The sequence below is a fragment of the Schistocerca cancellata genome, chromosome 9, assembly GCF_023864275.1.
Source record: "Schistocerca cancellata isolate TAMUIC-IGC-003103 chromosome 9, iqSchCanc2.1, whole genome shotgun sequence".
NCBI lineage: Eukaryota > Metazoa > Arthropoda > Insecta > Orthoptera > Acrididae > Schistocerca > Schistocerca cancellata.
This window is the reverse complement of record NC_064634.1, coordinates 184980297-184994193: the sequence shown is the minus strand read 5'-3', so window position 1 is coordinate 184994193 and position 13897 is coordinate 184980297. Positions and strand designations below refer to the sequence as shown.

At 43.2% G+C, this 13897-nt stretch overlaps 1 protein-coding gene across 2 annotated transcripts in view; it reads left to right on the top strand.

Annotated features, from left to right (window-relative positions):
* The window catches only part of LOC126100426 (alpha-tocopherol transfer protein-like), a 169193-nt gene that overhangs the window by 116724 nt on the left and 38572 nt on the right, over window positions 1–13897 (top strand). For both annotated transcript variants that reach the window (XM_049911030.1, XM_049911031.1), the window contains exon 2: window positions 413–566. In XM_049911030.1, the coding sequence (XP_049766987.1) occupies window positions 413–566 (154 nt within the window). The remainder of the gene's footprint in view (window positions 1–412; window positions 567–13897) is intronic.

Here is a 13897-nt window from a genome sequence, read left to right as displayed (position 1 = left end):
CTTGTTTCGGTCCATCGCCTGTGCGTTGCATACTCTATAGTCATTGCAAAAACAGTACCGGGACATGTATTGCGCAGTCACAATTATGAGAGCGATTTTCGCCCGTAACTTTCGACTTCGTTGCTTCCGGACCTGTGTCCTTTTCCTCACATTTATACACTTACCCTTCACCATCATCACTAAACATTTGTAACATCATTATGAAATCATTCTTGTATAACGGCTGTGCTAGTGGCATTTAATCAATGTGACTAATTTTTATCTTAATTTCCAGTTTAATGTTATTTTCGACAATCCGAATCTCCGGTCCCGCTTAGTCCGGATAAACCAGATTTCACTGTAGCTGCAACTGAAAGTACAAGTTAATCCAGAGAGGCAGTGTCTAACGGCAAATTTCGTTTTCTCTGTGCAGGAACAGTATTCGCCAATGGCGTACCGCGCTCTCCCACCGGAGCTGGAAGAACGGGCGAAGAATGAGCTGAACGAGGACCCGAAGAGGAGGGACCAGGACATCCAGCACATCAGGGACTGGCTCAGCAAGCAGCCGCACATCACAGCCAGAACTGGTAAGGAAACGTGCATCTCCCCACAGCCACGGCAACACTGCTGAGTGAGTCCCCTAAAACGCCCAACATTCTAGAGAGGAAAAGTCATCTTGAAAGAGGCGGAATGGAAATTGTAGAAGTGCGACGTGAGTCAGTAAGGTATCATTCCTTTTGAAACTTCGTGGCACATTAAAACTGTGCGCCGGACCGAGACTTGAATTTGGAACCTGTGGCTTTGTGGGGCGAGTGATGTACCGATGGAGCTACCCAAGCACGCATGACCACCCCTCCTCACAACCTCAATACTGCCAGTACATCCTCTCCATTCTGGAATCATTCCTTTTAATGAATTTAGCAGCCTTAACTCGCAACGCATCTCACATCACATACAACCTCTCAGCATAATGGGTGCAGTTCAAATGGTTCAAATGGCTCTGAGCACTATGGGACTCAACATCTTAGATCATAAGTCCCCCAGAACTTAGAACTACGTAAACCTAACTAACCTAAGGACATCACACACACCCATGCCCGAGGCAGGATTCGAACCTGCGACCGTAGCAGTCAATGGGTGCAGTAAAGAATTTTTCGTACAGAGGTTGTTTTTCTTAAAATGGAGGTTTTGCCACTTTATTATACATACATTTGTGTATGAAAAAAAATTATCTCGTACCAAATTAAAAACGGCGGCTGCAACCCTTGTGGAAGTATGCGCCTCTCGGCATGTCGTTATTTGGGCAAAGTGTTTTACACAGACTCGTAGCTATTTCTGAAACCCATAAAAACAAAAAAATTCTTAAATGAAAATGAATTTTGGGGGCTATGACGATGGGATTTTGAAAATTACCTCGAAAAAGATGTCAATCTCTTGGTATGTTTTTCTAAACTCAAATGTTTAAAAAATATTAAAAATTTGACAAAAGTATAAGCTCTGACTAAGGCATCGTAAATTTAATTACCTTTCGTTTTTAAAAAGAACTCAAATGAACCGGTTAATCTGTCATGGTTCTAGAGCGCTTAACGTGCTGAAAAATGTTGTTTCGAAAAAAACGCATGTAAAGTTGGGAGTAACAGAACAAACGTTGTTTCAAAACTTATTAATCTGTGATACCAGGGCCTTAGAGGCATCCTTCTTTTTCCTCAAACATGCTCTGGTTCTGACCTTGGTGTTGTAGTTTTTCAATCCGGGATCTTTTAACAAACTGAAATATTTGTACTACGCGGCGGCCACGCGTTTCCTGTCAGATAACTCCGCAAAGTTCTTGCTGTTCGTTTCTGTGACGATTTGTGACACGTTCGTGGTCTTCATAATAGACGAATAACCTTCGTTGAATATAACTGCAACTATATACTTTGCTGTTACAGCAGTTTTTGCCCCACAATGATGTTCTGGCACCAGTTTTCACAAAAAAAATGACTCAAATGGCTCTGAGCACTACGGCACTTAACATATGAGGCTATCAGTCCCCTCGACTTAGAACTACTTAAACCTAACTAACCCAAGGACATCACACACATCCATGCCCGAGGCAGGATTCGAACCTGCGACAGTAGCAGCAGCGCAGTTCCGGACTGAAGCACACAGTTTTCACATACACACGTTGAAGCTTTCGTTGTCAATTTTCTTATTGGCAGATATTCACATACTCTTTATGTCTTATCTTGAAATAGTCTGGCCTGATGGTCCGTAGTTACAACGGCTCCATGCTCTAAGTCGTCGCCAACCCAGGACACACAGTTGATGTTACGTACTTTTTATTTACTCTGTTTTATGTATTGGACAAGTCAGTGTGGCGCCTGTCTTTTACGAATGGAGTGTGGTCCCGTTATGGTTGTACGATTCATGCACAGTAATATTACACTCATGTTCAGAAAAAAACAGAACACTGGATATAGGGTTTTCATATTCACATGATATGTACATTAGTATGTTCTGCAGAAATGATTCAGTCACCTCGGTTCAGCGTATGTGCTGTTGCCTAGTAGGCACAGGGTCCGATATGGGCCCTGATAACTGGCGTCCTATTGTATAGCCATCCATGCTACTTTCACCTGGTTCCAAAATTAATCCGTGGTGATTGGCACTGGGTCACAGCGCTGCCCCCGTTGTTTCACCGTATACCATACATTTTCGATTGGCGGCCACTACGGTGATCTGGCGGGCTAGGGGAATTGGCCGACGTCCTGAGACACCAAGAAAGCATGTGTTCGTGCAGCAGCATGTGGTCGTGCATCGTCTTGCTGAAAAATGGCGTCGGGGGTGTTGTGCAGAAAGAGTATGACTACGGGTCGCACTATGTCATGCAAGGACCAACTGTGATTTGTGGTTGTACCCAACAGCACCCCACATCATAAGGCCTTGATATGGTGCCGTATGCCTTGTGTGAATGAAGTCACTGTGATTCCGCTCCTAATGTCTGCGGCGAACCAGAAAGCGGCCAACATTTTCAAATAAACAGAACCATCTCTATATGATGCCATTCCTGTCTCCAGTGATATCGTTCCGCACACCATTGCCGTCTAGCATGTCTCTGCACCTTCGTCAAAGGCAGGCCGAGAAGTCGAGAGCATGCACGTTACCCATGCCGTAATAAACGGCGACGGAGTGTCACCCTTGATAGTGTACGGTGTGTTCCACTGTTACAGTGTTGCGTCAGAACCGAGCAGGAGTCAGATCCGTTCTGCAATGCCGTTCGGATGAGGTGTCGAGCTTCTCAGGGGTTGTCTAGATGTTGCGGCCTGAACCATCCCGTCGTGTTCTAAGGTCTTCCGTTGAACCATTCTGCACACACCCATTCTACTGCCGAAACACTTCGTCCCCTGATGGATGCCTCACATTTTCTCATTCCAATAATGCGCCCTCTTTCAAACTCACCGATTCGACGGCACGGTTCGCGCATACGTCTGCGAGGTATCCTGAGTGTCTGCTGATCCATTACCTTCGGTTTACATCGACGAGAGTCGCAGGCCCATTTTACCTGTAGTTGGTGTTACGCCGCGATATCGATGTTGACCTTGAATACGGGTGCCGATATGGTTGAAATGCTGATCATTTCTGCTGAACATACTGACGTACACTCTTTCACATAAAACTCGACCAGCGACCGGCCGCTTCAGAGGCTAAGTCCGCGCCGATCGCGACATGGGACAAAAAAACTGGCCAACTCGCTAATTCTCGAAGTCCGGTTATCTGCACAATCTGGCAACACTGTAGACTGCGGCACTTCCTGGAGGAAAACTTGTCCCAAGATATAGAGACTCTAGGCTGATTACGCCTGTGGTCTAGCGGTAGCGTGCGTTGTTTCTGTTTATAATGTCAGTGGATCGAGAGCAGCTGGCATAAAATATTTTTATAGCCTCTTCTGTCTGAATGCTGAAGACGTGAATGTAATGGTAGCGCAGATTCAATCTATTTCGCTTTGTGACACACCGATATCAAAATTTTATCTAGTAACGATTTTGCGGCAGATTTCCTGCAGACTGTCCTCCTCTGGACGCCGTATGCGGCAAAGCTCCGGGATCCATTTGCTGGCTACTGGCAGCGGCCGTGGCGACAGCAGCGGCGCTGCACTCCCCCGTTCTTTAACGAAAGCGCCTGCTACCGCTCATCGCTTTTGATGATTTAAAACGCTTTATTATTAAATGTTGCTCCACAGAAAATTTCTACAATTTCCATTCACGCTCAAAAGCAACGGAGACAGACGCCCCGATTAGTAGGCGGGTAATGGGCAAGAGCTGAGTGTGGCCCGAAATTAATTTTATTGACTGGGACGAAATTAAACCACCTCACTACATTCGATGAATTTATAAATGCTTCATACCTCGTTTCTTTTCCTTTCAAACTTAATTATTTGTGCAACTTTTGGTCAATGTTTGGATGTTTTCGTCAAGCCAGAGTGAGCGTCTGTGGTGTAAAGTGTATTACAGTTCTTGTTTCATTCCTTATGGTAAGTCTATGCGATAAACTGTGTGAATACCTTGCAATGCATGCTCTATAGCAGTGCAGGCACACTGCACATTTGGAGTTCCATGTATGGGTTCATGAAGTATTTATTGTTGATCGGAAGTGATAGTTAAGGTCATCAGATTTAAACCAGAAAAATTTGTCGTTTTGAAGGTTTCAGAGAACAGAAAGGAATTGCTAACGCCGGTGTTAGAAAACGTCTACAGTTAAATGCTATTGCAAAAATTTAGAAGATTGGAACTATATTAATGAACATGTGCACTTCATAAACAACCTTCTGACATGTTAGACCTATATGACGAACAAAGCTCAAATTTGTATCGTTGACAGTCGGTTTGAATCTTTTCAGGACCTATTTTACAGTGAAGCACCTTGGAATTTGCAAAGCAGAAATCCATGATATTAACTTAATTTACTAAGTCGAAATCGGACGAAGATTGATGTTTAAAGGCATTCTTCAGATTTCGCATAAGAAATTTTTACTAGCAGTTTGCAACTCCATTAATTAAAATGGAAAATAAAAGGTTGTAGGCAGCGGCTTCTACCGTGATTCGAACTTATAGTACAAGCACTGCTACGCACAAGGGAACCTCTGAGCTAACGACACACTGGCGGCCAGAGGCGGACTATAGTCACTGCGATGTTGCCTGAGCCTCAAAACGCAACTTTAAACACACAAACAGAGGAGGTGGAGATTACTGTTTTAACGCCCCGTCGACAACGATGTCATTAGAGACGGAGCACAAGCTCGGATTAGGGAAGGATGGGGAAGGAAATCGGCCGTGCCCTTCCTAAGGAACCATCCCGGCATTTGCCTGAAGCGATTTAGGGAAATCATTGAAAACCTAAATCAGGATGGCCGGGCGCGGGATTGCACCGTCGTCCTCCCGAATGCACACACAAACAGGTGTTACTTATGTGAAGAACGCCGTTCTTGGAGTCCAGAAATTAAATATACTTTCTAATTGTGTCATCTTGCAGTGGATTATATCGTACGAGTCTTCGATGTGGAAAACGAATGTCAAGTGAATTTAGCGAGGTAACGCCGACCTACACCCGGAAGTAAATGCACTATCAGAGTGTTGACAAATACTTGCTTGCTCGGCTCTCTGACGAGGCAGCTCTTCAGCGAAATGCTTGCCGTGATTCTCCGATACGGTTCTTCAGAGTGGAGACGCGCGCGCACGTTTGGTTTTTATGCGGCATTCTCCCCTGATGGTTTCTGACGTAGCCTTGTGGGCTATGTATACATATGAGACATTCAATTATCATTAATCCAGAATGATACAAGTTTCAGCTTCCGGCGTGGAAGAAGGCTGTTGACGCCGACATTATATCATTTCAACGTAGGGAAAGCAAAACGGATCATTCAATGTTTCTCATTCAACATAAAGCATGTGAGATAAATTTCCGTAACGTTCATAATCATCTAAAAATACAAACGAAGTAAAAATACACCGGAAGCTTATTCGAATTGAATATAATGTAAGATACCAAACGCTTTGCACCTCGATGTCGAATTTGTCCACTTGCAATCGTTTGCAGCATGCACATAGAATGTCATGATTACCACGAGAATGAAGAAATATGTTGGTAAGGATGGAAGCAAGAAGAGACGCAGTCAACAAATATTCTATTCCTCATGGCATTCATTTCATTTGACACGTAAGAAGAGGTAAAGCGGGAATTTACTTTCGTTAACACGAAAGATATGCCGCACATATTGATAACGACGAAGTCTGCGTCTTCATACGTTTCCTCCTTGAAATCTGTATGCTCTATTATATACTAAGTAGCCCGATCATTGTTTCAGTAATGTTACCCTCTTGTTTGACCCCGTAACGATGAACAGATTCCAAATGCATGTCTCTGCGTGAAAGTAGCTGTTCGAACCCTTCCTGGGTTGTTTTTTGTGTTTTATTGCTTGGAATTCCTGAAGCAGACCACTGTGCCTTCCCCCCTCGTGGGTTAGGTCTCAAAACTAAACCGCTTTGTATCCAATGGCATAATTTATTCATACAGCATCAGCATAAGACTCTTGCGAGTGAGAGAATGACAATAACAATCGTAACAAGAACAAGCAAATAATGAATGATGTTTATTCCAACGCAGAACGAGAATGGCTTTAAATATAAAAATCTATATCTATATCCATATCTATTGATCTTTGAGTTGGCACAATGCAAATATATTCTTAGCATTTAGTTACTGAATTTAGTTCTGGATGTTTGCAGAGAAAAGGAAAAGTCGGTACTTCTCGCTAGTGTAATATAATGTGAACCAGCAACTACCCTTTCCTTAGAACACGACTCAAGCAGGTCCTCAAGTAGGCACCGCTGCATTCTGTTCCCTGACATTGCTCTGATGACGGTTAATGCAGATAGTTCCGATTATGAAATACAAAACGTATTGCAGGTTAGTTCCTAGGATAGTAACATTAAATTTGCGTTGTAGACGGCACATGAACGTGACGACTATCCATATTACTCATCAATATAAAAAGACAATATTTTGGGAATTTAGCAGGATTACACAAAATGAATTCTGAAATTGGGTGACTGACCGCACAGGTGCTAAACGTCGTCAAGAGTATACGATGTCCTAATCGCATTAGGAATATGAAGATCGTCTTCGACAGCTCGCAACTTTCACATTGTTATCTCCACCATACTCCAGACAGCTCTCGGTGGAGTTGCACTACGTTGCCGATGTTATGGAAGGCCTTCAAACCGACAACAGACCACATATTGAAAAATACAAGCGAATTCTCTTGCAGCGTAAGCTTATTGTAACTAATCTAAAAATTATTGAAGAGGAACATTGTCCTATTCAAAAAAAGTAAAATGTTACACACTGTTGACGTCAAACGGACATTATCTGTGTCCTGTCTTGTGTCCTACTCATCTATAATATCAAATGTACTATGAAAATGATTATATATAATGGATTATAAGGTAATGCATTGATACCAGATGGTGGGGGCCGGCCGATGTGGCCGTGCGGTTCTAGGCGCTTCAGTCTGGAACCGCGTGACCGCTACGGTCGCAGGTTCGAATCCTGCCTCGGGCATGGATGTGTGTGATGTCCTTAGGTTAGTTAGGTTTAAGTAGTTCTAAGTTCTAGGGGACTGATGACCTTAGAAGTCCCATAGTGCTCAGAGCCATTTGAACCATTTGAACTATTTAACACAAAATGACATTAAAAATTTAAGTTATTCACGAGCAGCTAGTTGAGAATATGTATGAACATTAAATGACACGACGAACCGCCTTGTTCTGCATATGGATTCAAACCCAGCTCATGCAGACCGCGTTAAGGGCGGTCTGAGTTGCATTCCCAGTTCAGAACCAATTTTATCGACATACAGAAGCTCAAATAAAAGATGGAATAAGTGTCCTGTGACCATACATAGCGTTTGTGTCGTCACTTGAAATAAATAACTAGTATAAGAAAGGTTACTGGTGATAGAGTTTCTACATGTCGCCACTCCAGACTTTATTGTGGTTCAACCTACCGTCTACTTGGTAAAGAAGGAATATCATCTTTAATGTGAATTTTCAGACCACGCAGCCATTATATCTCCTTCACTTGGTGTAGCCAGGAGAGAATGGAATCTGTCTCTCCGTATCTAAAATCATTGACAAAAGTGGGAATCGAACCCAGACCATAGGTATAACAACCTACCATCCGTCCAACAGACCACGAAATCCTCTTCTATGCGAGTCATTTTTCTATCGTAACGCAGTTGCGCCACACTGGATGAGAATTCTGACACACAGGCTCCCTGTAGTAATTTGCAGCATGTTCAGTAAATTCATTTACTTGGTTGACCGAATCACCATGAACTAGCTGCCTCGGCTACCCAGTGCATATATTCGACTATTTTGTAATCACAGAAATAAAATCACGTTACTGCCACCTACACACAACTGCCAACATTGTAGGATGCAGAAGTTTAAATAGGAAGTGTTCCTTTCCACTTGAGCTATTCTATTGCGCTATCTGTTACTAGAAAACGTCGTTCAGTCCAAAAGAAAAGCTGTAACTGTTTGTCTCTCAGAAGTCAAGACCTGGCCATATGCATAATCTCACAGTGCTGTGGAATCCAAAAGTTCTGGAGGAATAGTTGCCGAGCTCTGGAGCTGTTGTAGCTACGTGTCAGCTTGTAGCATAAATAAGATGTCGCGAGTTCGAATACATTCAGTGCTACATTTTTTAAAACGCAATTCTGCTCTCTGCTGAAGTTATCAATCTAATGGAACTTTGAACATAATTCCCTTCACTTCTCAACCCAAAGTAGTCGCATGTGGAAAAAGGACTAACTACTGTGACATTTTGTTCTATTCAGGTTTAATAGACAGCAGGCAGCAGATGCATCTCGAAGATGTGCAGGGAGAGCGCATCGTGCCATAATATGTCAGAAAAGTATTTTCTACATTAGCCGTCGTGTGGCAGTGATAATTTTTTCTTCTTCAAACTTTGATTGACAGCTTTAACTCAGAACAAATTTTCTACATGCATGTAATCAATAAACTGCATGTGCATTGTCAGACTGTCATAGGTAACATCAGAGAATTCGCATATAACGTTGATGATTAATTTCTCTCTCATGTTTACTACTGTTTTAACAACACTAAAGGAAACCTTACGAAAATTGTGCACTGTATTATAAGAAATGAAATAAAACTAACCATGATAACCTTACGACGAAAGTATCTGTACAAAAGCATGCCTCTATCGACACGAATTAGTAAAATACTACTAACTTAGATTTTGATTGGGTCTGTGTTTAATTGGTATGCTGTGTCATACTCAAGAGGTATGCAAATGTGGCATTTCATAAATATAGTTACGTATTCCTAGAAACCCAAAATTCGCTTGTCAGCAGCGGAAAGAGGCGTTACCTGTTGTGCAGCATTGTAAGTTTTTCGACATTGAACTATGAGCTGAAAGCATTTTCTTGCGATTTCCTTATTGATGTTTGATCTGACTGCTTGTAGCTCTTTCACAGAAGGGATAAAAACGTTTCAGTCAGTGAGACTGGAACTGCGAACCGTAACAGACGCTGTTTCACAGGTCAGCACATTACCACAGAGCTGGTGAAGAGGTATGGGTCTCGGCTTCCTATTACGACGACAATAGTGACTAGAACTCGTAAACCGCTATTTAAAGGTCGAGATTAGTTGCGATTTCCACCTGCAACGACTTTCCTGGGCTGAAAACCGTAAATTTTCAATCTTTTGTTACCCTTCAAGCTATAATAACTCAGATTATTCAATGGAAATGACAGGTAAAATCAAGTGAACTTTGAGGCTTAATTCCGTGCACACCAGGAAGTAACTCGTCGATCACAGAGTTGCCAAACATACGTTGCCTTGTTGCCAAATCTCAGTTACAGTACCAGCAGGAAGAAGACGAACCGATGTGATCCTACAGCGGTCTGGGAAGTGACCATAGCTGGTGTCTCCAAGTCGCGGCTGCTACGGCCTGGAATACGTAATGCGTCTGATTCGCTTTCTGTAACTAGGTTTAGGGACTGGAGCGTAGTTACTAATAATACTCAGAACTGACTGCAAACTGAGCATCATAAATCAGTAACTCTCATTGTTGTTTTTATATTTCTTTCGTAAGTGCACTCAAAACTAAGAAAGTCATTCACAGGCGTTTTCGTGCCTCGCCGATAGTCGAGCACTCCGGACAGAATAAGTTATTTCGTACAGGAAAAAGTAGTGGAATTTCATGAGACCTTATTTCTGTATCCACGTCTTGATATAGGGCGTATTCCAGGATCAGTGGTCAGTATTCAGGACTATGACAAGAACTATAATTCGAAGGAAAATAGTCAAGTAAACATGGGCTCTTAAATGCATGGCTTAAGTACTAAGAGCACTTCTTGATCTTCGATACTGTAAAACAAATCTCCTCTCTAGCAAGCTCTTTGCTTTCCCTATTTTCGGAGGAGATGGTATGAAACAAAAAAAGAAAAAATTGTATCGTAAGCATGGGCTCTAAAATGCAAACCTTAGGAGTAATGAGCAGTTCTTCGGTGGAAGAGATGTGTCTCACAGTAGCGAAGAAGAATCAGTGGTAATAGCACGTAACGTATTCGTTTTAGAGCCCTTGTTTACTAGACATTTTGCTTCGAATGATCGTTGCTGTCATATCCCTGAACACTGACCGTTCCTCCTGCGACATCCTGTATACTTCGCAAGTTACAGGTGCATAATGGAGGGTACTTCATTCCAATGTTACCGATTTTGTGCCTTATTCCATTGACGTCTTGAGGGAGTGGGAAATTGATTGTTTAGCGAGCGAAAAAATGACTGTTTTGCTAGGTTACAGACGGTAACCTCCAGGGTGGAGGTGTGGAAATTGGGCCCTGTATCTGACATACATCAGTTAAACACTCTCTAAAATAATTAACTGGAAATGAAAAGACTGTTAAATGAAGCAAAAATCACAAACAATCCGGTCTATTCCGTCGAAGAAAACATTTGACAAGAAATGATAATATTATTCTAATAAAACTTTGACACATCTGATTTAAGCGTCTGGGGAAAGATTCTGATAATCGTTTAAATGAAGCAACTGCCAACGTGAAGTTGTACCGTGATTCTCGTGACATCAGTAGAAAAGACAGACAGTACTGCAGAAAGGAACCCTTTGAAACTGTGACCGAATTTGAAAGCAAGCTGGTACTGAATCTGAATGCAAACCTTCAAAGTGAAGCTTGGAGTTACATAATTCTATAAAATAACTTTTATTACCATAAGCATCACACCTGCGGTTCATCATAGTAAGTTTTAGGTGGAGCCTGAAGTGGCTGCAGAATCAGTCATTGGCGGCACACTAACGAACGTCACCAGTGGTTAAGTGCAGATCAGCGCGAAATCTCTACACACCCTTCAATACGTTGGTCCTGCGATGGACCCAGGCGATCGATAATCTTGGGGGTGAAACGATGACAGTTCTCTACGAAGAAGGAATTTTTTACCGGGTATTCATTAAAAGGAAAACTCACATTTCCATGTACTCGTTCTTAGTCCGTTTGGATTGGCTAAGGTATGGATCTTCCGAGTGCCGATACGTAAAAATGTTCTTTAGAAAAGGCTGCTTCCCTTTCTTCGGCTATTCTTTAGGCAGTTAGCCAGTAACACACATTCTACCATTTAGCAATGAAAAGACATCTTTCTTTCCATCTGTATCTGTGGCCAATGGGGTGGGCCCTCATCGACACAGTTGAATTTCTGACCTCTGGTTTACTCATATTATCCAGTCATGGCAGTACTTACGTGCTGTAAAGACTTGGTTTTTGTGAAGTCAACGTCCGGCGGCGTCTGGCGCCTACAAAGCATCCCAAAATTGCGAGTCTCCACTGTTTTCGAGATAGCGTCCATAACATCGGGCACATTCTGCGTAATACGTTTTATGCACAATAGCGCCTTCGTGGACCTAATTAAAAACGACATTCCTTGTCATTTCACTTCTGGGTTGTAAAACCGGTCACGTCCTGCGCCACATGTGAGCTTATCTCTGTTTGCCCATAGTCTTCAGGCGTCCAGTCGCGGCACTACAAAAGACTGTCCAGTGGCCTGCAAGACAATGACCTGCACACCTCCCAGAATTCCCTCCCAAAAACCGCTCCAAGGGAGGTGGACTACGTAACTCCACAGTGTTTTCCCGTTGTCCTAATCTGCTTTCAATATTCTCTCATTTATATAATGCACGCAAATTCGATTAAAAGAGTAAATGAAGAGCAAATTACATTAGTCATCTACCGAAAATCACTAGCACTGCTATATATCACATTTCTAGGCATTGATTAATTATTGCGATTCAGTAGGATTTTGCAGTATGATTTTATACGTGTCATGGGACAGTTTCCGAAAAAACGGTAATGTAAAATCTTGTTTTTCCTGTCGTCTCTCCCACTTCTTCATGGGCTCAGCATAATAATCATAGTATCTGGCAGTGTTCGTGGTACAGTTATGCCAGGTGCCCTTTGTGTTGCAGTCCCCTTTTCCTTCCTCACGACGGTATTTGCGTACCCCAACAGTCTCTGACTGGAGTAAATTCAAGTCCAAGTCTTCGAACGTTTTCCAAAAGTTTGCAAATCGTATAACTGTGGCGTGATGTGGCTACTAGCATGGTTTTCACCTAGTCGTATGTGGCAAACAGCCTGCATGCTCTCGTCGGTAGCCCACAGGGCGGATTCTATATGGGGCCGGCGTGCCTCAGTTTCCTGGAAACGGCCTCTTAACGTGAGTCGCTCTCCAGGAGGGTTGTGTTCGTATGTCTCTTCAGCCGCCTTAATCTCTCTTCATCCTTGAAATTTACGATTTTGGCAGCATAACGGTCGCACAGTCTTCTTCGAATACTTCTGAATTTACTCATCAGAGTTCCACAGGAAATAAGCTACCGTTAAAAAAAACACAACACCCTCGACTGTTTCCAGTGACTGCTACGGTATGTTACGCTGAAGAGCCAAAGAAACTGGCACACCTGCCTAATATCGGGCAAGGCACCCGCGAGCAGACAGAAGTGCCACAACACGCCGTGGCATGGACTCGACGAATTTCTGAAGTAGTGCTGGAGGGACTGACACCGTGAATCCGGCAGGGCTCTCCATAAATCCGTAAGAGTACGAGAGGGTGGAGATCTCTTCTGAACAGCTCGCTGCAAGGCAGTGCTGAATAATGTTCATGTCTGGGGAGTTTTCAGGCCAGCGAAAGTGTTTAAACTTAGAGGAGTGTTCCTGGAGCCACTGTGTAGCAATTCTGGACGAGTGAGGTGTCGCCTTGTCCTGCTGGAATTGCCCAAGTCCGTCGGAATACACAATGGACATGAAAGGCTGCAGATGATGCTTATGCACGTGTCACCTGTTGGAGTCGTATCTAGACGTATCGGGGACCCATATCACTCGAACTGCACACACCAAACACCATTACAGGGCTTCTGCTACCGTGAAGAGTCCCCTACAGGGTCCAGGATTCATGAGGCTGTCTCCATACCCGTACACGTCCATCCCTTCGATACAATTTGAAACGAGACTCGCCCAACCAGGCATCACGTTTCCAGTCATCAACAGTCCAGTGTCGGTACTGACTGGCACAGGCGAGGCGTAAAGCTTTGTGTCGTGGAGTCATTAAGGGTACACGAGTAGGCCTGCTGCTCCCAAAACCCATATCGATTATGTTTCGTTGAATGGTTCGCACGTTGACACTTGTTAATGGCCCAGAATTAAAATATGCAGCAATTTCCGGAAGGGTTGCTATTCTGTCCCGTTGAACGACTCTGTTCAGTCGTCTTTGGTCCCGTTCGTGCAGGATCTTTTTCCGGCCGCAGCGATGTCAGAGATTTGATATTTTCCTGATATTCACGGTACACT